Source organism: Apium graveolens, chromosome 1 (assembly GCF_009905375.1).
Source record: "Apium graveolens cultivar Ventura chromosome 1, ASM990537v1, whole genome shotgun sequence".
Taxonomy (NCBI): Eukaryota; Viridiplantae; Streptophyta; class Magnoliopsida; order Apiales; family Apiaceae; genus Apium; species Apium graveolens.
Genome location: NC_133647.1, coordinates 183,870,237 through 183,891,110, shown reverse-complemented (window position 1 = coordinate 183,891,110; position 20,874 = coordinate 183,870,237). Strand labels below are relative to the sequence as shown.

The following is a 20,874-nucleotide window of genomic DNA, read 5'->3' as shown; positions in this document are numbered from 1 at the left end:
TTCAACTCATATATATCCTTTGCAGATGAACTAGTGTTTAATTTGTGAATATGTTGCTTAGTTTTTAATCAATTTTGTAACTTATGTAGATGGCACTGATTTGTTCACAATAAAAATACATGGTGGAGGTCATTTTGATGGAGTTTCTGGTGCCTACATTAGTGGGAATTTCAGGTATGTGGATGATTGCGATATTGACGAGATGTCACTGTTAGAACTTGATAGTATGTTGGAAGAGGCTTTTGGCATAATAGGTTATATTGACAAATTTTATAAAGTGCCTCATACGGAAGATGTATTTACTAGGGTTGATAGTGATGGGGATGTGCTGAAAATGTGTAGTAAGGTTGATTTGAGCAGATTGGTGTATGTGTATGGTGTCACCATTGACCTAGAACCGACCCAAACATATTGTCCCTCACAAGTAGATGTGAATTATGAGTATTTTGATAATATGAATCCACTTGAAAGGGAGGAAATAGAACAATTGTTGTTGTTAGAGGGTTTGAAAAATGAAATGAATGAAGTTGATGAAAATGTGCTTAGTGAGAATGATAACTTAGTTGTTGAACCACAACTGATTAGTGATGGTGAAGAAGGTAGTTATCATGATGACAGTTCTAATGTAGATAGTGAAGATGATGAGGTCTGTCAAGCTAGAGAGAGAAGAAAGAATGTTAAAGAAGGCACAAAAGATGATGCTAACAGAGGATATCAATCTTTGACTGGTGAGATTGTATCAGATATTAGTGACAATGATTATAATAGTGAGGATGAAAGGATGGCTGCAAATAGCACTGATGAAGAATGTGTCACTTATCCTGTGTTCAATGAAAGAACAGATATGAAAGATCCAAAGTTTGAGCTAGGCATGTTGTTCTCCAGTGCACAATCATTTAGGGCTGCAGTGCAAAAATTTGCCATAGTGAATAGAAAACCAGTTTTCCAATGCAGGAATTTTGGAAGAAGAATCAAATATAAATGCAAGGGTGAAGGCTGTAAGTGGAGTATATTTGCCTCTATACTACAGGATACAAAAACTTATCAAGTGAAGACATATTTAAAAACTCACACATGTCAAACAACATTTAAGCAGAAGTATATGACTTCAAAGTGGATAGCAGAGCACTATGAAAATGAGATAAGGATGAACCCTACTTGGCCACTTGGTGCATTCCATAAGAAGATTGTAAATGATTGGGGTTGTGAAGTAAGCATTTTTGCAGTTGGTAGGGCTAAGAGGAAAGCTTTAGAAGTCATAAAGGGCCATCATGTGAAACAATATAGCCAATTATGGGATTATGTAAATGCAGTCAAAAAAACCATGCCAGATAGCACAATAGAACTTGTATTAGATGAACCTGAAGCTGATTATGTTGGAAGGAGATTTAAAAGAATTTATGTATGTTTAGGTCCTTTAAGGAGAGGTTTTACTCAAGGTTGTAGGCCCATAATAGGTTTAGATGGTTGTCACTTGAAAGGGCCATTTGGTGGGCAACTTTTAACAGCAGTTGGATGTGATTCTAATGATGGAATGTACCCAATTGCTTGGGCTGTAGTTGAAGCAGAAAATTCAGAAACATGGAATTGGTTTCTCAATTTGTTGCCTTATGATGTTAACATTATCAATTCTGGTGGTTGGACCTTTATATCAGATAGGCAAAAGGTACTTATACATTATTTGTTGCAATTATAAATTAAAAAAGAGTGCACTACTGGGACTAAAATGAATCTACTGAAAATGCAGGGACTCATCAATGCTCTTACTACTGTTGTACCTAATGCAGAACATAGGTTTTGTGTTATGCATTTGTACAGGAACATGTACAAAGATCACAAAGGAGTTGGGTGTAGAACTTTATTGTGGCTTGCTGCAAGATCCACAACAGAGTTTATGTTTAACAAACACATGTCAGAGCTGAAAAAGGTACTTGAATTGTTTCATTTTTTTAACATTGCTAAGCTGACAGTTGCTTCATTCATACTTATTTCATGTATATTTTATCTTTACCTTTGTTAGCTGTCCAAAAAATGTTATGACTGGTTGATAGAAAAACCAATGTCACAGTGGTCAAGAGCAGCATTTAGGACTACATGTTCCTCGGATATGTTTGTCAATAACCACTGTGAGATGTACAACAACAGCATTAGAGAGTACAGGGATCTTCCTGTTATTGGACTGCTAATGGGCTTACAAAAGAGTGCAATGAGGAGGATTCAAAATAGAAGAGATAAAATGGCTAAAAGTTATGCTGGAAATCCCATATGTCCTAATGCCATGAGAAAAATTAACAAGTAAGTTACTGTGATTTTTTTTCTATTTTTGTGGCTTATTACTTGTAAAAAAAAAATTTAAAATGTTCATGCATTTATAGGGCTATGGGTTATAGTACTGGCTGCATAGTGTAATGGTCTGGAAAAAACAAATATTTGGTGACAATGACAGATGGGGGACATGAAATAGTAGTTGATCTTGATGCTAGGACTTGTACCTGTAGAAAATTTGACCTAACTGGACTACCTTGCTACCATGCATGTGCTTGTATACAATGGAAAAATTTAAAGTTGGTAGACTATATTCATCCTACATATGGGAAGGACGTGTATTTAGCAACTTACAACCACACTATTGAACCAATTAATAGCTCAGAATATTGGGAGAAAACTGGTCTGCCTGGCCCTTTACCACCAATGATCAAGGTGCAACCTGGAAGGCCAAAAAAAAAGAAACAAAAAAAATGATGTCCCAATTGATGCCACCAAATTGAGAAGGCAAAACACAAATGTGTTCTGCAGCTATTGCAAAGAAAAGAGACACAATGCCAGAACTTGTCCTGCTAAGGTACATTGTTTCATTAATTTTGCTGTTATCACTATTTTTTTTGTTATCACTATTTCTTATTCTCTATTATTTATGCTTTGTAGAAAGTTGATCAAGCAAATGGTGTTGTCAAAACTAATTTAAAAAAAAAGAAACAAAAGAGTGCAGTGGGATCAAAATTTAACACAAATCAAGGCACAACAGATGCATCTAACCAAGTACCTACAATATCAGTCCCTGAATTGTCAAGTGGTTGTCAAGGTGGAATTTTTGGTTCTTACACTCAACCTGCTAGGATGGATGATACACCATTAGGCATACAACCTCAAAGATTCATGGTAAGGGGGAGTCATGTCACTACTTTGAAGCAAATTGAAGCTGAGGCTAATGCAAGAAAAGCAAGATTGGGTAAAAGACCTCCTTGGAAGTAGTAAAAATTGTTGGAGAATGATGCACTAGAAACTGATTTTTTATCATGCATTTTGTTGTAGCTAGTATAATGCTAACTATATTTTTGATAAAATTTGTTGTACAAATTTTATTCAAACATTGATGTAGTCAGTTTCTTTTGCATGGTTTAATGAAGGTTTTACTTTTGCTATTTTCTTATTGGCTAAATATGTGTACCTGTATTGGGGTTATGAAGTTTGAATGCTTTGTAACTTACAGCTTTGACTAAATGCAGTAGGGGGTTGAGCAAGGTTTTAATGCATTATGTACTATAAAAACACAATATGCTACCACAATTTTGCACACCAAATAACACATATCACACACACTTTATTTGTAGTCATGGCTGGGTGGAGTAAACCTTCTTATCATGTAGCCAAAGTTAATTGTAAGGGAGTGTTTGATAGGTCTACAATGAGGGCATCTGTTGGTTGTGTGATGAGAAATAGGAGAGGTGAGTGGATCAGGGGGGTTGTTGGTATGATAGGCTTGGTGGTGCCACTTGCTGCAGAGCTTTGGTCCATTTTCTATGGGCTAAAGTTGGCTTGGGAGAAGGGTGGCACTAAACATGTTGTGGTGGAATGTGACTCTGCGGAGGCAGTGAATGCAGTTATGAATCCTGATCCAGATTTCTGGCTTGCTAACTTGGTTGTGTTCATCAAAAATCTGGAGAATGAGGCATGGGACTCATGTCGTATTGAGCATGTGTCCAAAGCTGCAAATGAGGCTGCTACTGTGCTTGCTAACTGCCATCTTGATGGTGAAGGTGGAGTGGAGGAGCTTGCCAATGCCCCTGGTTTCATGGCCTCTGTTCTTGCTGCTGATATTGATTAATTTAGCTACTTATGCTATGTTTAATTTTCATTTCCCTGTGTCATTTGCATGTCTCTAATGGTGTTGCTTTCAATTCTATGTATCATTTATATGCACCATTTCTTATTGTAATGCTGGATTATTGAATGATCTATCTACTACTGTTTTCTTCTTAAAAATCAAAAGTGCAACAAACACAATGCAATTCATTAACTTAACAATGCTCATACGAGCTACATTGTGAATTAAACATTACAAACACAATTCTTTCCGGATAAATTGTAGACTATTAACATAACAACAAAGACAAAAACAAATTTCATAAACACACTAATTTGTCTGGGCACATATGCTTCAATTGAGGCACCATTATGCTGGACTATCTTCACCTTCTCTTTCTCTTCTTCTTCGTTCTCTATTCTTCTGAGCAAGCCACGTATCACTTCACGCCCACGATCGCAAATCGGACCATCAACCCATCGGAAATATTTGCAACCCCTTCTACTATAAACACAGCTCACAAACCTTCTCCCAGCATTCCTCTCCGTCCAAGCAGTCCGTTCAACCACCACCATTTGACAATTACAATATTCCCCCATTCCAGCCCCTTTGCAACCCCTTCTACTATAAACACAGCTCACACTTATCTTAGTTTGCAGCCACCTCTTTAACAAAAACACCCCTTTGTTATGTTTATAGACCACCAAACAACAATATAACCGTTAGGGGTACCAAAAGACAGAGATGCCCCTCCATTCCAGCTGTACTTTAACTCTGTTAAACTCAAACTAACGGAAGTACACTAACTGCTAGAATCTAGTAACCACAGATACACACATTGCTAAATATTGAACTACAGGTACACATAGTGCACAATGTGGAAACAACAGGTACACAGTGTGCATTTTACTCTTTTTTTCTTTTTATTGCAAGTACATGCATGAATATGTGACAATGCTTTAATCCGAAAATTTTCAAACTTTTCAAAATTGCAATTTAAAATCAAACCGTTAAAAACCTACTCTCTCTATTTCATTAAATTTTATATATCACTTTTTGTCACATCTTTCAATACTCATTTAAATAATATTTTTTAAATAAAAGTTTTATATTTAAATTTTTATTAAAAAAATTTAAAAAAACATTATAAAATTATATTTCATATAAGTCTCAAAATACATGCAAACAGTACACATATACAATCATATACAATGGGATGTATACAACGGGATTAAGGGAGTAATATATGAGAATTTACCTAGTCAAATCTATGATTAATTTCAATCCTCAACTCCAACTTTCAAATAACCTAATATTTGTACTCCCAAATACCACACATATATAGATATAACAGGGTGAAGAACAAATTTAGCCTGTTTTTACACAAAATTGACAAAAATAACCAATTTCTGAAAAGTTTGTCAACTTTATCCGATGGAATACCCAACTGTCAGTGAAATATTCACTTTATACCAGATACCCAACTGGCAGTGGAGTATCACATATATGAAATACCCAACTACCAGTGGAATATCTTATACAAATTGGGATACTCAACTGACAACTGACAGTGGAGTATTCAATCGGCCAAAATTGGCCACTTTTTTTAGAACGACTATTTTTGTTAAATTTTTTCAAAAATAGGATAGTTTTATCATTTTTTCGATATAACACTGTTGTGTTGGAGCTGCTCTTGTCGGCAAGAAAAACAAACCGCTAATGCAAATCTATCAACATAAAAGTCTTCATTCATTCATGGACATGAATGAAACGCCAAAATGACCAAATATTTCACTCAACCACTCTAGATTGCTGTCCTCAAGACCTTAACAAAAGATTCAAAAACTATGTACATAAACAAGAAACGACTTATAATTTACAATACCAACAAAAGGTGGATCGGCAAAGTGGTCGAGATCTTGGTTTCTAGCTAAGGTTCGACTCCCCGGCGTGCGTGTGCGTGAGTTTTAACTAAAAAAACTTAAATTTTTCAGTCTCTTCAACTAAAGTCTAATCTTGTATTACACTATGAGCTCCATCAGAATCATTAGCATCCCTTTGATTAATGTTTTCACTTCTTGTACCACCAAAACTAACCCAAATTTCTCTTCTTCTCCCACCTGCTTCACCTCCAAAAAAGCTCTTATATTTATTTTCATTATCATCCACAGGCATACTATATCTACAAACAGGACAAGACCCATTCATTTTGAGCCACTTTTCAACACACTCACCATGAAAAACATGCTTACAAGGCATTTCTTTAGCAATTGTATCTATATACTCCTCCATACATATTACACACTCATCACCCTCTTTTGTTTCAACTACTTGCATGGCTTCAATAGATGCTTTTGAAGCTGGTGGTGGGCCATCTTTGTTGCTACTTACAAGGTCATTTAACAGCGCGTTTATACGCCACGCGCTGCCTTCAATCATCACCATGCTTTGGGTTAGAGGGTTGAGTAGGATGATCCGATCATGTGGGTCGGATCTTTCTGGTGAATCTTGATCTGGGTCGGTGTTGGTTTGTGGGTTTGTTAAGGGGAGAGTGATGGGTGAGAATTGAGAAAGTGGCCTGTTTCTTGAATTTATTAGCTGTTCTAGTAGTAGAGATAGCTCAGGCATGTTTGTTTGATCAGAGGCCATGTAATAAAACTCTAGTTATATGTTATGTGTGTATGTATATGTGAAAATGAAAATTGTAGGGATCGGTTGTGAAAATTTTGAGGCTGGGGGATTTAAGGAGGAAGGTTGTGGAAGGATCTGGAAGCTTTGTAGTTGTAAAAAATAAAAATGTTAAGAAATTGTATAAAAAGAGGAGGTCATTTTCAGTTGGATGAGATATTTTGTTAAGTAGTATACTATGGTGGAGTTCTTGTAGACAGTTACATTATTGCTGATGGGGTTCAGAGTTGTTAGCCATCACATGAGTTGTGTTTGGAGTGGGGACCCTTTGGTATAGGTGGCATGTTTGTGACTGATTCTAGCTTTGTCACTGCACCATTAATTTATGTGAAAATGAATTGATTGACAACGAATTGCACAGGTTGAATAAATCAAGTAAATTAGGAAAAGAAATAGCATTAAAATGCATTTCATTTGATCCTTCAAAAAACTGAAATGATTCTATGGACTATGGAGTACTTGTCATTTCAATTCTGCTATCAAAATAACATTTGAAGCAGTTCTTTTGTTGACATTGCTATGGTGTGCTCCGTTCAGGAAAACAAAAAACTTTAAAAACCTATAGGCAACTTTTTACTTGGACAGATCCCTTGCTCCTCGAGTCCTTGTACATTAATCTCACAAGCTGCAAAAACATTGGAGAAGATCCCATCAAAGCTCAACAATGAAATTTCTTCTTATGATAAGTAATCGATTTGCACGGGGTGCAAAGGCGGTCTCCTTCGAGAATGCAATTTCACCCCAAGGATTCTTAACAAGGTAGAGCTATATATAGCTACTTTAATGGAGATTGTACATGAAAGTTGATCCATGATCTCATCTTCTGTTTCAGACACTTAGAAGCTAATTCTTGCCGCGTCTACAATTATAAGAGCCTATCGTAAATACTTACTAGGAAATAGGAATAAAACAAATTTATGTTTACTCTGCCTGTTTAGTCACATTCATGAATCCTTCCGGTATTAGCAACTCAACTATAAACTCACGTCTGGAGATTATAACGGTAGCACCAGAAGAAATGAAACATGCTTTATAAAAAACTGTACCTTGCATTTAGCACCTTAATTGTAATCTGTATACTGTACAAGGCTAGACCTCTCTAATTTGACATACTGTACAAGTAATTTGTAGTCCTAAGAAACTAAACCAACCTACATGCACTAGTAATATACACCCATTAAGACTGAACAACATGGTAATAAACTAGTTCTGCGGTTCCCCCCCGCACTATCTTCCTTTCAGCTTTTCCTAACAAATTGCTTTTGACAGGGATGTGTTAGTCACCGCAGCATGTAGCATTTCCTTCTTGAAGTTTCTGCCAAAGGCAAAGGAGCTCTCTGGGTGCTTGATAGTGCGCAATAACATACCCATTCTCGCAACCAACATTAAAGATTCTTTTTTCCTGTACATATGTAACTTTTAGTCCTTTCTTCTTCATATCTGCAATCCAGATGCCCATTGCAACATCTTCTAGCCTGAACATCTGCAGCAGAGCGTAAAGTTATTTACACTTTTAGATACATATGAGTAATTTGTGACCTGGTAACTTAGTAACACTAATACGGGATAAGGTCTGGAATAGCAGAGGGGTATGGTAATCATTAAGGTCAAAAATTAGTCTAAATGACATGATCAATCAGGTTCATAAATTTTCAATTTTTCATACCTTTAGGCGACCTCTTTTGTGCCTTTCATAAATTGTTGTTGCTATGTCACTTGACAGAACATAACCAGGACCATGTGCCCAAGGTGGGTAAGTTTCTGCAGGCCATTCCTTCAATAATAAACAGGAAAATAATTAGAAAATAAACTTTAAATTTAATGACACCGGGAAAAGTACAGGAAAAGAGTATGCTATCCAAAGCCTAGAATAGTTCAAATCCTGTTCTTTCCTTCCGTTATCGATTTATAAAATATATATAACTAAAATTGAAAGACTACTAAAATACTAATAGTGATTCATACACCTTAAGCCTGTTAAGTTTAGCACAATGTCCAGGAATATATTACTACTTGCACTTAAAAAATTACATTCTGTATAAAACAAAAATTTTAGTTCAAATTTTTTTTACCATAGAGAACTAGTGATAAGTTGGATAGACTAACCTACACTGCACAACAGTTTTTTTTCAAAAAGTTACTGATAAAACAAATCAAATGTATATACAAAGCTGTATTGTGCAATATGTGATTGGCTTCTTACAGTTGACGAGATAAATAAAGTCCAAAGTCATAGTGTCATAATGAAGAAGTTTATTTCTAGCTTAACTACTGATAGTAATTCCATATAAATTATCTTGATAATTCTAGAACAGAAGTCAGGCAGTACTTCCAAAGAAAATTATTTTTTTTCTTTACATCCTTAACCAGCACATTCATACCCTCAAAGAATAAGTTTGAGAAACAGACATACCTCAGGGCTAATATACCACTTGCTATCATGACTTCTATGAGGCCGAGAATCTGAATTTATAAGACCATAAAGCACTCCACGAGTCACATTGAGCCCATTTAGAGAAGTGACCACTTCATCAACTCGAACAAATGCATCGTCATCTGTTTTCATGATATACTTAGCTGAAACAACCTGTGTCTATTAAAGAAACCAAGTCAAAAAGGCTACTCTGGACTGCCTTAGAGTAAGCTTAGTACAGAATGTACCCCATATATGCATATGGCTATCGTCTTCCAAGTGATGAGGCTGTAGTAGTCAACAAAAGGCATAAGTTGTATATCACCATATGTCCGTGCCTCATCCCAGAGCTCCTTGTTCACCATCTGATTTTTATGCTGTAGGCAGAATCATAGGGTTCAGTCTGATGAAATGTCATTGGTTTAGATAATTAAATAATCTACACCATAACAAAGTTCAAAGACAATAAGAAAAAGATGCAAGTACGAGATAATATTAGTACTTAGCTTCATGAAGAATTCACACTCTAAATACAGGTTATAACGGCGACCAACAAAATATTTTCATGCACATAAAAGAGTATGATTTTGAGTTCTGGCATTAATGGTCAGCTTTTATATATAGAAAAAATCTCTACATGTTGTACTCACCAAACCAACAAAAAAGCGCACTGCAACTTCTCCTGACCTAACAGCAGCGTACTGCATCCATGTTCTACGTACAGCCATCCGACGCTTGAAGTTGTTTGCAGTAGAGAATACACCAATGAAAAGATTCAACAGTTTATGACCAGGATGTGGAGATGATTTAAGTGCTTCCAAGTCAGAGATATACTCTACTTCCTCTGAAGTGGGTAAACCACTGGCAACTACAGAAGCTAATTTGACGTCTCCCGAAATTTTAACGTCTGTAACAAGCCATGGCTCCAGAGTCTGCATAGGGTATAAATTAAAAATTATAGCTCAGATATATATCTTAGAGATGTTAAGAGACTTTCGAGATGGTCATATATTACCTCACGAAAAGCAAAGGATGTTATGTGCTTTCCATCAACAGTCATTTGGATTCCCTCTGATCCCACTCTAAGTGTTGCAACAGATAGATAACCTTGTTTAAAAGGAAAATACTTTCTTGCTAAAGATCCTTCCAGACCCACCGAAACCTTTCTTGACTGATTTGTATGTCTTTCATCACCAAGAACCCGACTTACATCCTTACCCACCAACTCATTACACTGGTCCAGTTTATCAACTGAAAATTACATTATGTACAGTTATCTGACATAGAAAATAGCAATGAAGATTATGAAGTGCCTCCATTTCAAATAAATAAAAAATTTATATTTCTTTTTGTTAAACGTAATCTGTGCCACTGCAGAACTTGCTACTACAGTGAAACATACACCAATCAAATATTGTTTGGACGTATGGTAATACAAAAAACACATTGCAACACAGAACAAAAAAAAGAGATGTTAAAATTGCTAACCTTTCTTATTTTTATCAGGAGAGGGAGATGGACAACGCTCCTCTTCACCCCAGTCATGAGCAACTGTCCAGGTGTTTTGAACAATTACAGGCTCCTTGGTTATCTTATCACCCAGAAGCCTGACATTGTAGTGCAATATTATAGGTGGATGTGGCTCCCCTGGAAGTGTTTCCCCCTTTAAATCTATTCGAAAATCACCAAGGAAAGTACCCGGGATTCCAATTATTGTAATTGAAGAACCTTGGGTCAAGCCACAAGGAATCCGTAGCTCAAAATTAGCCCTATCTAATTCTGTGGCATTCATCTTACTGAGGAAATGGGGACATTGTTTTTCCTTCTCTCTTACCCGTGAGCTTTTATTTCTGCTAACTTTTTCAGCTTCCACTGAAGTCATAAGATTGTTCCATGCAGTGCCAGCTTCCTTTATAGCCTCTACAGCATTCGGCAGAGCTTGCTCAGAGCTGATCAAGAATTTGAGAAGGTTCCATGTATTCAGAGCTTCTTGTTCTTCTTTGGAAATGTTCCATGAAATAAAGAGATTCAAGACAATGGTCTCTGTTAATATTAACTTAGTGTCATTTTTCGGATGCAGAACTCTGGTATCCATCCAATCAAGAGGATTAGTTGTATTGAAGTATAAGGGGTTGGCCTGATATTTTTCCATAACAGGGCTTTTCATGACAAAGCATCCCAGAACCAATAGCATCAAAACAGATGAAGAAAAGACACTCTTGTACAGTTTCTTCATTTCAAACTTGAACAAATGCACATCAGAACTTTCCGAGTCTGAAATCTATAGACCTTTCTGATGTTCTGCACAGTTTAATCCTTAACTTTAGAGCTACTAGAGAAGATAAATCAGATAAAATTAAAATAAGAAGATCGCAGAGCTTGTCACTCAGAAAGCACCCATCAACAATTGCATTACGGAAAAAGATTATCTCAATCCTCCGATAAATCTAAAAATCATAAATCTTACAGTTTCCATACAGCTTGTAATTGGTAGGCATGTCCTTTGGTAATATCAAGCAGTCTCTCTAATGAAAGTAACAATGTCAATGCTAAATTCTTATGTTATACATGAACGTAAATTCGTCTTCTTCTCTATCTTTGTATGGTCAATTACAAAAATTTAAATATTCACACACTCATGCCTCCACTACAACTTAAGTACTAACTACTCTTACTACCAAGAGAAGGGGTATCCTTTCATGGTCTCATGTAAAAAACACAATTTTAGATACAAGGATTTCTAGTAAAAATCCAAAAAAGAAAATCCAATTAAACAGCTAGCATGCAAGTAAAATCAAAGAGTACAATTTAGGAGAAATTACCAGCCTCTACCCGAAAAAATGATCAATCCAAAACCAAAGCAAAACAAAACCCTACATTCTAAATATAAACAACGTACAACAACGTACAAGTATAATAATTAATATTACTTGACATCCACACGTTATTATTAGATTTTGCCATTCTCTCTCTCTCTCTCCTCTCTCTTCTCTCTCTCTCTCTCTCTCTCCCCCTCCCCCTCTCCCTCCCTCCCTCTCTCAAACACATACAGACACACACGTTCACAAGTTTGAACTTTTAAGTAAAAAGAAAAGAAGCAACTACAAACACACTGCAATTAACAAACTAAAAAGTTAAAAACACAAAAACATCAAATTTAAAACCAAGAAAACATACCATGTCAGGAAATTAATAGCCTCGACAGTGCAGAAGAGAATGACAATTAAACTAAAGTGCGGGAGGGAATATATCATGTACCAATACGGCTATACTATACAACATTCACATACAGTAAGAAAAGAAAAGTAAAGGCGAAAGAAGAGTGAAAAATGAAAAGGTGAAAGAGAAGTAAAAGGAATGTTTTTAATATAATGGAACTGCTTATTACAGCACGATAATTGTACGTGATCGAGATCGTTCACGTGTAACCATCAGCATTTGTACGTGTGTTTAGCTGAGCTGTGCCTGTGCTTTTAACCTTGTCCTGTACTTTCTTTTTCATTTCATGTGTTTGATAACGATTTCATAAAATTTTCAACATTAGGAATTTGAATTATCAAATCTCGATATGTATTAGGTGTTGACGGCGTGACTATGTGGCCCAACACTTTTTAGGTACGTGTTTGTCACGGTGTTGGACTTTCACATTTTTCTTTCTCGTCATTCAATATTTTAATTCAGTATGTTCGTTCTGGTTCGTAATTTGTAGCGAGTAAATGCTAAAATCAAATTGGTATCAAAAATGTTCACGTTCATTTGCCGACATATTTTAAAACATTTTACTTGATAAAATTTAGGTGACGCAGAAGTTATTAGTTTTAAACCGTTATGGAAAGTTAAAACAACGTAATTTGAGCCGAAAGTGATTTGAGTTGTGGCTCAGAGCCGTGTTTTGAGTTAGGAGTAATTTGAATCAAGGTTAATCTATTCGAGTCGAGTCGAGTATATTCATTTTAATTTAACTCATTTTAATTGAACTTAGTAAATTTTTGTATGAACTCAACTCGTTTAAGCAAACAAGTCGGGTCAAGCCAAGTCAAATAAGTTCGAGCTGGATAAGTTCGGGAATTACCCGACCCGAATTACAGCTCTAGGATGGTATAAGCTAGGGGTGTACAGACGAACCGCTCAACCGCATCCAATCGCTCAACCGCTCGCAATCGAACCGTATTTATGCAAGTTGGTTGTGGATTTAAATTTTAAAAACCGATCATTCGCGGTTTGGATGCGGTTTTAAATTCTTGAAAATCGCAAAATCGCAACCGCAACTCGCAACATATATTTATAATAAAATATATTTTCAAAAATGTAGTTGATATTATATAAATTAATAAGTATACACATTTATTAACTAATCTTAGGTTAATGTTAAGATTTCGTTCATAAGATTCATAATCATTATAAGATATATAACCAAAACAAATGGAAAATGTAATCAACATGTAATTTTTTTTATCCTTTTCTTTTTTCTTTTCTCTCACCTCCATATTTTTGTATGTTTTTAACATCCTTGCTCTTCACGGAGCATTAGTTTATATTTTATTTTTGAATGTAAATTTATCACGTAACTTAAACTTGAATTTATTAATATTCCGATTAATTTTTTTTGCAAATTATTAATTATTTTCAAATAAGTGGTTGAACCGCAAACCGATCCGCAAATTCGCAACCGCAATTGATGCGGTTAACCGCAACAGCAAATGCGGTTGCGGATGACAATTTTCTAAAATCGCGAAAAGCGGGTTGGTTCGACTTTTACCACCAAACTGATATGATCCGAATCGCGTACACCTTAGTATAAGCCGTTACTAAAATTTTACGGGTCAAAACCAAGTTTAGTTTATTGATCTTTTTAAGACATAATTGAAGTAATTGTTATTCGAAGATAAAATATTATCTCTAATATATTTTTATTATGCATTTTTTTATTGAACGAGTGAATTTGACATCTTGGATTGCTAATCATTTTAGTGTTTATTTGAAAAAAAGGATGCTAAAATTGATATGAAAGAGAAAATTTAAAATATAATATTTTTTATTATGTTATAAATTAAGGTGCCAACCGGAGATGCTTAAACACACTGCATGCATTTATCTGTGCCTGTACTGAATTGAGTAATACTTTTTTGTTGGTAGAACAAAATATCCACAGAGAAATGCCGTCAGCAGTGATGAACTAAAGCCAAGAGGAAATCCAACCCACACTCCTGTCCACAAGTGCCTGTGCCATGGCTCTTTTTCACCCTCTTCTTGTGCATTCGGTGTTGGCTCATTTTCCAAACATTGTACCCTGATTTGCACTCCGCACAATCCACTATTGTTGGCAAAATAACTCCTGTTATTCATTGTGTCCATTTGTCCACCTTGTGGGATTTTACCACTTAGTTTGTTATTGCTCACATCTAATACAGATAGTTGATTTAGCTTCCTCAATGATTGTGGAATTGTACCAGAGATATTGTTGTTTGATATGTCTAAGGTCTCTATACTATCGAATCCCCCGAAACTTTCTGGTATGTACCCTGAGAGTCTATTATTGGAGATATTCAGTAACTTTAGTCCCTTGAGATTGCCTAAAGAAACTGGAATTTCACCTGACAGCTTATTTTCTGATAGGTCTAACAAAGAGTAGATATGCTGGTTACGACTTGAGAGACCTTGAATAGCCTTCTTCCAGTTCACCATTAAATCATTGATCTCCACCGTAAAGGTGAATGTTCCACTACTTAATGAGATGTCAGCAGTAACCCAACTGATCACAAGTAAGTCGCGAAGATTATAGGCAGCCACATATCCAATGCGTGTTCCACTCATTCCCTTGAGATGTCCTAACTCCGAAGGAATACTTCCAACAAGATTGTTGTTTGAGAGGTCAAGAATTCGGAGGCTACTTTGGTTGGAGAATGAGTTAGATGGTAGTGAGCCATGTAGAGAGTTGTTGCGTAGACTCAAAACTTGAAGGGTGGATATTTGGGATAGAAATTCAGGAATACTACCTGTAATGTTGTTGTCATGGAGATCAAGATATTCAAGCTCATTCATATTTCTCAGGTTCTCAGGCAACTCGCCAGAGAACTTATTTTCCCCTAATGCAAGAACGTAAGTTTGCCTACAAAATGACACTGGAATATTGCCCGATAGTTCATTTGAGGAGAGATCAACATAAGAAAGTGAGCCGTCAGGATCAAAAATTGGGAATGTGTTGCCAGAGAATCTGTTTCTTGACAAGTCCAGCAGTACTAGTTGACCAATATCTGCAATGGATTTTGGGATTGGCCCCGAAAGATTGTTTCTAGAAAGCAGAAGTACCATGATCTCTTTAGCATCGCCTATATTTTCAGGCAACTCCCCTGAAAAATTGTTTCTTGACAAAGCCAAAAATGATAATCTTGGAGATTGAAACAGTCGAGACGGGACTAAACCAGCAAGCTTGTTATTTGATAGTAGGATACTTCCAATTTCCATTTCAGCAAGCCAGAGGGGGAAGCTTCCTGTGAGCTCATTATCACTCAGTTCGAGAATATCAAGATTCTTTTGAGTGGAAATCCATTCCGGAATGTCTCCATAAACTTTACAGGATCTGAGAGAGAGTTGAGAAAGCATACACTTGGGAACTATATTGACATTGTTATTCCAAATCAATGTGTTTCCTCCAAGATTCAGATTCTTGAGACTCTTAATGTCAAATAAACAGGATGGGATTTCTCCGGAAAGCAAATTATCTTCCAGGTTAAGTGTTTCTAATTTGCTCAAGTTCAGTATTGATGGGGGGATTACACCAATGAAACTGTTCTTGCTCAATCTCAAAGAAAAAAGATTGAACAAGTTTCCGATTGTATTTGGGATCTGCATCTGTAAATTATTATTTCTCAAATCTAATCTTTCCAATCCCATTAAATTTCCAACTGAATCTGGTATCCCACCGGAAAATTTGTTGTCACTGATAGAAAAGTTCTGCAACTTTGTCAGATTTCCAATCTCCACAGGAATATTTCCATCAAGCATATTCCCTTCCAAGTTGAATGTCCTCAAATTTCCAAGCTTGCCAACTTCACTACTTAGACCACCCTTTAATGCAAAATTATAACTCAAATCAAGAAACCGCAGAAACTTTAGGTGAAATAGTTGTGCTGGAATTGGGCCATTTAAGTCATTGTAACTCATGTCAAGATGAACTAGTTTAGTGAGATTAGCCAACCCATAGCCTGAAATTTCCCCTCGCATAGAATTACTGGAGATATCAAGAAGCATCAAGGTTCTAATTCCATAAATGGGGTCTAAGATACTTGAATTCATCTTCATATAGTAGAGTATGGGGAAAAATTGGAGGTGTAGAGCTGTAATAACACGTGCATGTGAACTGCAAACAACTCTAGTCCAAGTACAGCAATCAGACGTCGAATTCCACGACTCCAAACCAACAACCGATGAGTTTGAGGTGCTGAAGATATTGAGCAAGGAAGATTTGAAGTGGAGAAGGGATTGTTTTTGATGAGGAGGACATGCTAAGCATGGCATGAGCATGAAACTGAAAGGCACAAATAGTTTGATCAGGCTTAGTGGCTTGGCCATTGTGCTGCTGCTTTTACTACTTGTTTTTGCAAGTGTTAAAAGACCATTGCTGTTAAAGACAGGGTACTTCAACAACTGAGAATAAAATATCCATAGCGTGTTTTTCTCATATTCTCCGATGACTTGTCAACTCTGAATCATATTCTTAGATGACTTTTCTATTCCTTACTTTCAGTCAAGAAGCTAATGGGTCCACAGAGGGTCATCTTGTATAGAGGTCTAGAGTTGACTCTCTCCTTTAATCTCAACCCTTAGATTAAATCTGATCCAACGGGTTGTATTATTTAAGATATAAAATATAAAAATGAAAAGGAAAAACAGTTGGATATACACACAATCTCAAATGTTACCGTCATATTCTTTCCGGCGATCTATGTGTCATCATATCCTCTCCTCACCGTATCTCTCTCGATCTCTGTATCTCTCTCAATCTCTGCAATTCTATAGGAAAGTATGGCCTTATTTTCGAATCAACCTCGATTTTTTGATTCTATAGTTGAAATTAGTTTTCATCAGGTTTCTCTCTTTATCTTTCATAATTAATACTCGTGTTTTCTAAATTGAAGTCCGTTGATGTAACTTACACTGTTTATATATGTATTGACCTTAATAATTTTGAGATTTAGTTTCGGTTTTATTTAATTTAGATATAAGTTTCATGTTTGTGACAACTAATATCTATTTGATTTTTTAATTTTATTGTGGACATTTTAATTATATGATTTTTATTTTTTTAATGCATAAATTCTGCTATAGAATCTGATAAATTACTCATAAGCATCAAATTTATACTCAAATTTTAGGGTACACCTTTTAATTCTATCATATAAACAAAATTAATACTAATTTGATTTTGTTAATTCTAGTATGGATATTTTGATTATGTGGTAGACTTTTAATACATAAATTCTACTATAGAATGTTGTACTAAAAGTGGTAAATCATATGCTCAAAATTTTAGATAGATCCTTTGATTCCATATTGAAGAATTAAATTAGTATTTATTATAGTGCAGAAATTTGAATTCAACAATAGAATTTTATTGGGTTAAATATCAAAGTGGTCACTCAACTGAATGCCATATATCAGTTTGATCATCAAACTTAACGGGGTATCTTTTGAATCACTAAAGTCATAATAAATATCAAACATATAACTCAAAATATGCGTTCGAGAATTAAAAATTATTTTATGGAGTTTTATATACTTTTCTTGAATCATATTACAACCAAATTAAAATGTATGAATTCTAGTATTTTATATAATATAGTAAGATTTTTCAAATTTTATCTACTATTTATTTTTAATTTTTTAGTCATTTTCTTTATTTAAATAAAAATAATTAGTAGATAAATTTTAAAAATCTCACAAAATCATCTAAAATACTATGAATTCATAACTTTTCATTTAGTTATAATAGGATTTAAGAAAAATGTTTAGAACTCCATAAAATAAATTTTAATTCTCGGGTACATATTTGAAGGTATCTCTTTGATATTTATTATGACTTTAATGATCCAAATGATACTGTTAGGTCCCAATGCGTTTGTAGAAGGGGGGGTTGAATACAAACGGTACCGAATAATCGAATTAAATGCGGAATAAAAATGTGAAACAAAATTCAAGTTAAATAAGAATATTATTAAACTTGAAAGGTGTTACAACAACTGTATCGATTACAAGGAATTAATCTCAAATTAATTATCAAAAATTTAGAATAAATTCGACATGAACTTTTTCTATTTTTGCAATAATTAGAATCAAATGCTAAACGCGATTTGAGATTAAGTTCTAGCAATTTTGATCCGCTAGATTGTTACACAAGAACAAGATAAAGATTTGTAGTTGATTGGATTTAACTTTACAAACTAGAAAATATGATCTTGAAATTAGCAGAGAAAGGATGAAATATTTTGCTTTTCTTTTCTGCTGAGTTCTTGTTGTTTGACTTGTGTTCTGTTCGGATTCTTTTGAATAGAATGACTTCTGCTTCTTTTAATCAATCAACCGAACACAAAAAAATGGCATGACAATCTAATTAGCTCAGCAAGACAATCCATTTGAACTAGAAAGACTTTCGGTAGGACTATCAAATTTCCAGTAGAACTTTCGGCAAGACAATTGTTTGTACTAGCATGACTTTCGGTATGACTATTGATTGTCATACCGATTGTCATATTAGTACAATCAGATTGTCTTGCTGAAATTAATAACAGATTTTTAATCTAATACTAATTCTAATAAGACAATTAAATGAATTAGCATGACTTTCGGTATGACTATTGATTGTCATACCGATTGTCATACTAATACAATCAGTTTGTCTTGTTTGAATTTAAATAGATTTTAAACCAATTAAAATTCTGAAAATCCTTAATATTAATTCTGAATTAATTAATCAATTAATTCAATTAATAAATAAATTAATCTTTGCAGATATAATTTATTTTCTTAATTAAATTATATGACTTAATTAATTAATAGAGAATTAATACTAATCCTGAGCAGCAATCATTCTTCTGAATATCTTCTGAAAATCACTGAAAATTATGAATCAATTCCACCACTTCAATGTTGACACTCGATGTACTGTCTGGTTCATGAGTGACTAACTTCCGTGACGTTTCTTCATATCTTGACTTTGATAACTTGATTTTCTTCAGATTAAATCCTTGTAATTCTGTGATACCCTGACGAGATCTCTGTCACTTGATTAAATCCACAATCTTGATTTATATCACCGAGGCTTGATCAATTCCTTGAGCTTCTTCCAGTGAAGTAATTCCTCAAGTCTGTAGATGAACCTTATTTCTGAATCCTTTGACAAATGTTACTTTGCGAGATCTCTTTGACGGTAGATCCACTATTTACTTATTACATTCTTATTTGAGTTGAGTTAAATCCTCGAATATACAAATAGGCTATGACATATGCCTTACAATCTCCCCCTATTTGTTTGTTAGACAATAACACACAAATACCTAGAGGATAACTCAACTAACAAATAAGAAAAAATATAAACAGAAATGCAAAGTAAATAGTAGAAAAGTTCTGGATGACATTTAACATTTTCCAGATTCCAAGTAGATGTTCCTCTAGACTGAACATATCTTCAAGTAGTTTCATCTTCATTTGTACAACCACATTTCCTGTTGAGAAGCCCATATCTCTCTTGCTTCTCCCCCTATGAGAATCAACTGATTAAAGAAGATCACCTTCGTTTACCACCTCTCCCGTACAATAGGATCCGCAGATAAAAGCCAATGGTACTCCCCTTTTGAAAACAGCTTCTCCCCTTATCAGAAAATCACCTTGTGTTTACCACCTCTCCCGTACAATAGGATCCGTAGTTACAAACAACAATGGTGTGGTGTAGTGTACATGTTTAATCTTTTTCTTCCTCCCTGCTATTTCTCCCCCTTAGTTGAGGAATCCTCCAAACTATTACTTAAGCTTTTATCTCCCCCTTAGTGAAGGAATGTATGCCGTCGTCTGAAGGAATTCTCATATTTCACTTGGTTGGAAAAGAAATAACAAGAAGTTTCTCTTTCTTCCTCACTGTGAGTGTGTGATTCTGTTTAGTGTACCTCACATGTGTTTCACTCTTCTCTCCACTCGTGTTTACACTCATTCTCACAAGTGTATCACTCTTCTCTCATAGCTCCATAATCCAGCTGTACCTGCAAGGAAAATCACCTTAGCCATCCTTAAGGAGGTCACAGGTGGTGCAATGGGAGTTCGCAAATCCCCATCCTTGTTAAACTCGTCAGATGAATATGAGTCATAATCTACAAGTTGCTAGTTTCCCTTTTAGGGTTCCAGATTTGAATTCTGGGAAGGTAAACAATGATCCAACAAATTTGGCATAAAGATCAAAGTTCCCTTCTAATGTCTGTGAAGATATTTCCTTGTGACTCATCAGGTAATATCTGAATCATTGTCAACAAGTTACCGATCTGCGCCTATGTCAGATCCACTATCCGCAGATGCATCCAGGGGATTTAAGCCTGAGGAGGTAGACACTGACCACTGACATATGGCTTTTGGATCAGTATCCTCTCCTAACACCTGTAAAGGCAATTGGTCCATTAACGAACCTTGAACAATCGAATCTGAA

At 35.2% G+C, this 20,874-nt stretch overlaps 2 protein-coding genes across 2 annotated transcripts; both read right to left on the bottom strand.

Moving 5' to 3' along the window:
- Nucleotides 1–8,048: 8,048 nt before the first annotated feature.
- On the bottom strand, nt 8,049–12,613 carry LOC141673055 (beta-1,3-galactosyltransferase GALT1-like). The gene is made up of 8 exons (XM_074479793.1): nt 12,363–12,613; nt 10,674–11,486; nt 10,201–10,436; nt 9,836–10,117; nt 9,434–9,562; nt 9,186–9,365; nt 8,439–8,546; nt 8,049–8,255 (listed from the first exon to the last, which is right to left on the bottom strand). Exons 2-8 carry the CDS (start codon nt 11,419–11,421, stop codon nt 8,049–8,051), a joined length of 1,890 nt encoding a protein of 629 aa, XP_074335894.1. The 5' UTR covers nt 11,422–11,486; nt 12,363–12,613.
- Nucleotides 12,614–14,202: 1,589 nt separating this feature from the next.
- LOC141673046 (receptor-like protein 46) lies at nt 14,203–16,860 on the bottom strand. The gene has a single exon (XM_074479779.1). It carries the CDS (start codon nt 16,755–16,757, stop codon nt 14,277–14,279), a length of 2,481 nt encoding a protein of 826 aa, XP_074335880.1. The 5' UTR covers nt 16,758–16,860; the 3' UTR covers nt 14,203–14,276.
- Nucleotides 16,861–20,874: the final 4,014 nt, after the last annotated feature.

Bases quoted from the DNA above. Each gene is read 5' to 3' on its own strand.
- LOC141673055 (XM_074479793.1), bottom strand. From the start codon at position 11,421: ATGAAGAAACTGTACAAGAGTGTCTTTTCTTCATCTGTTTTGATGCTA. The intron at 9,563-9,835 runs GTGAGTACAACA...TTCTGCCTACAG, and splicing joins TGCGCTTTTTTGTTGGTTTG to CATAAAAATCAGATGGTGAA. The intron at 9,366-9,433 runs GTACATTCTGTA...TTTCTTTAATAG, and splicing joins TAGCCATATGCATATATGGG to ACACAGGTTGTTTCAGCTAA.
- LOC141673046 (XM_074479779.1), bottom strand. From the start codon at position 16,757: ATGGCCAAGCCACTAAGCCTGATCAAACTATTTGTGCCTTTCAGTTTC.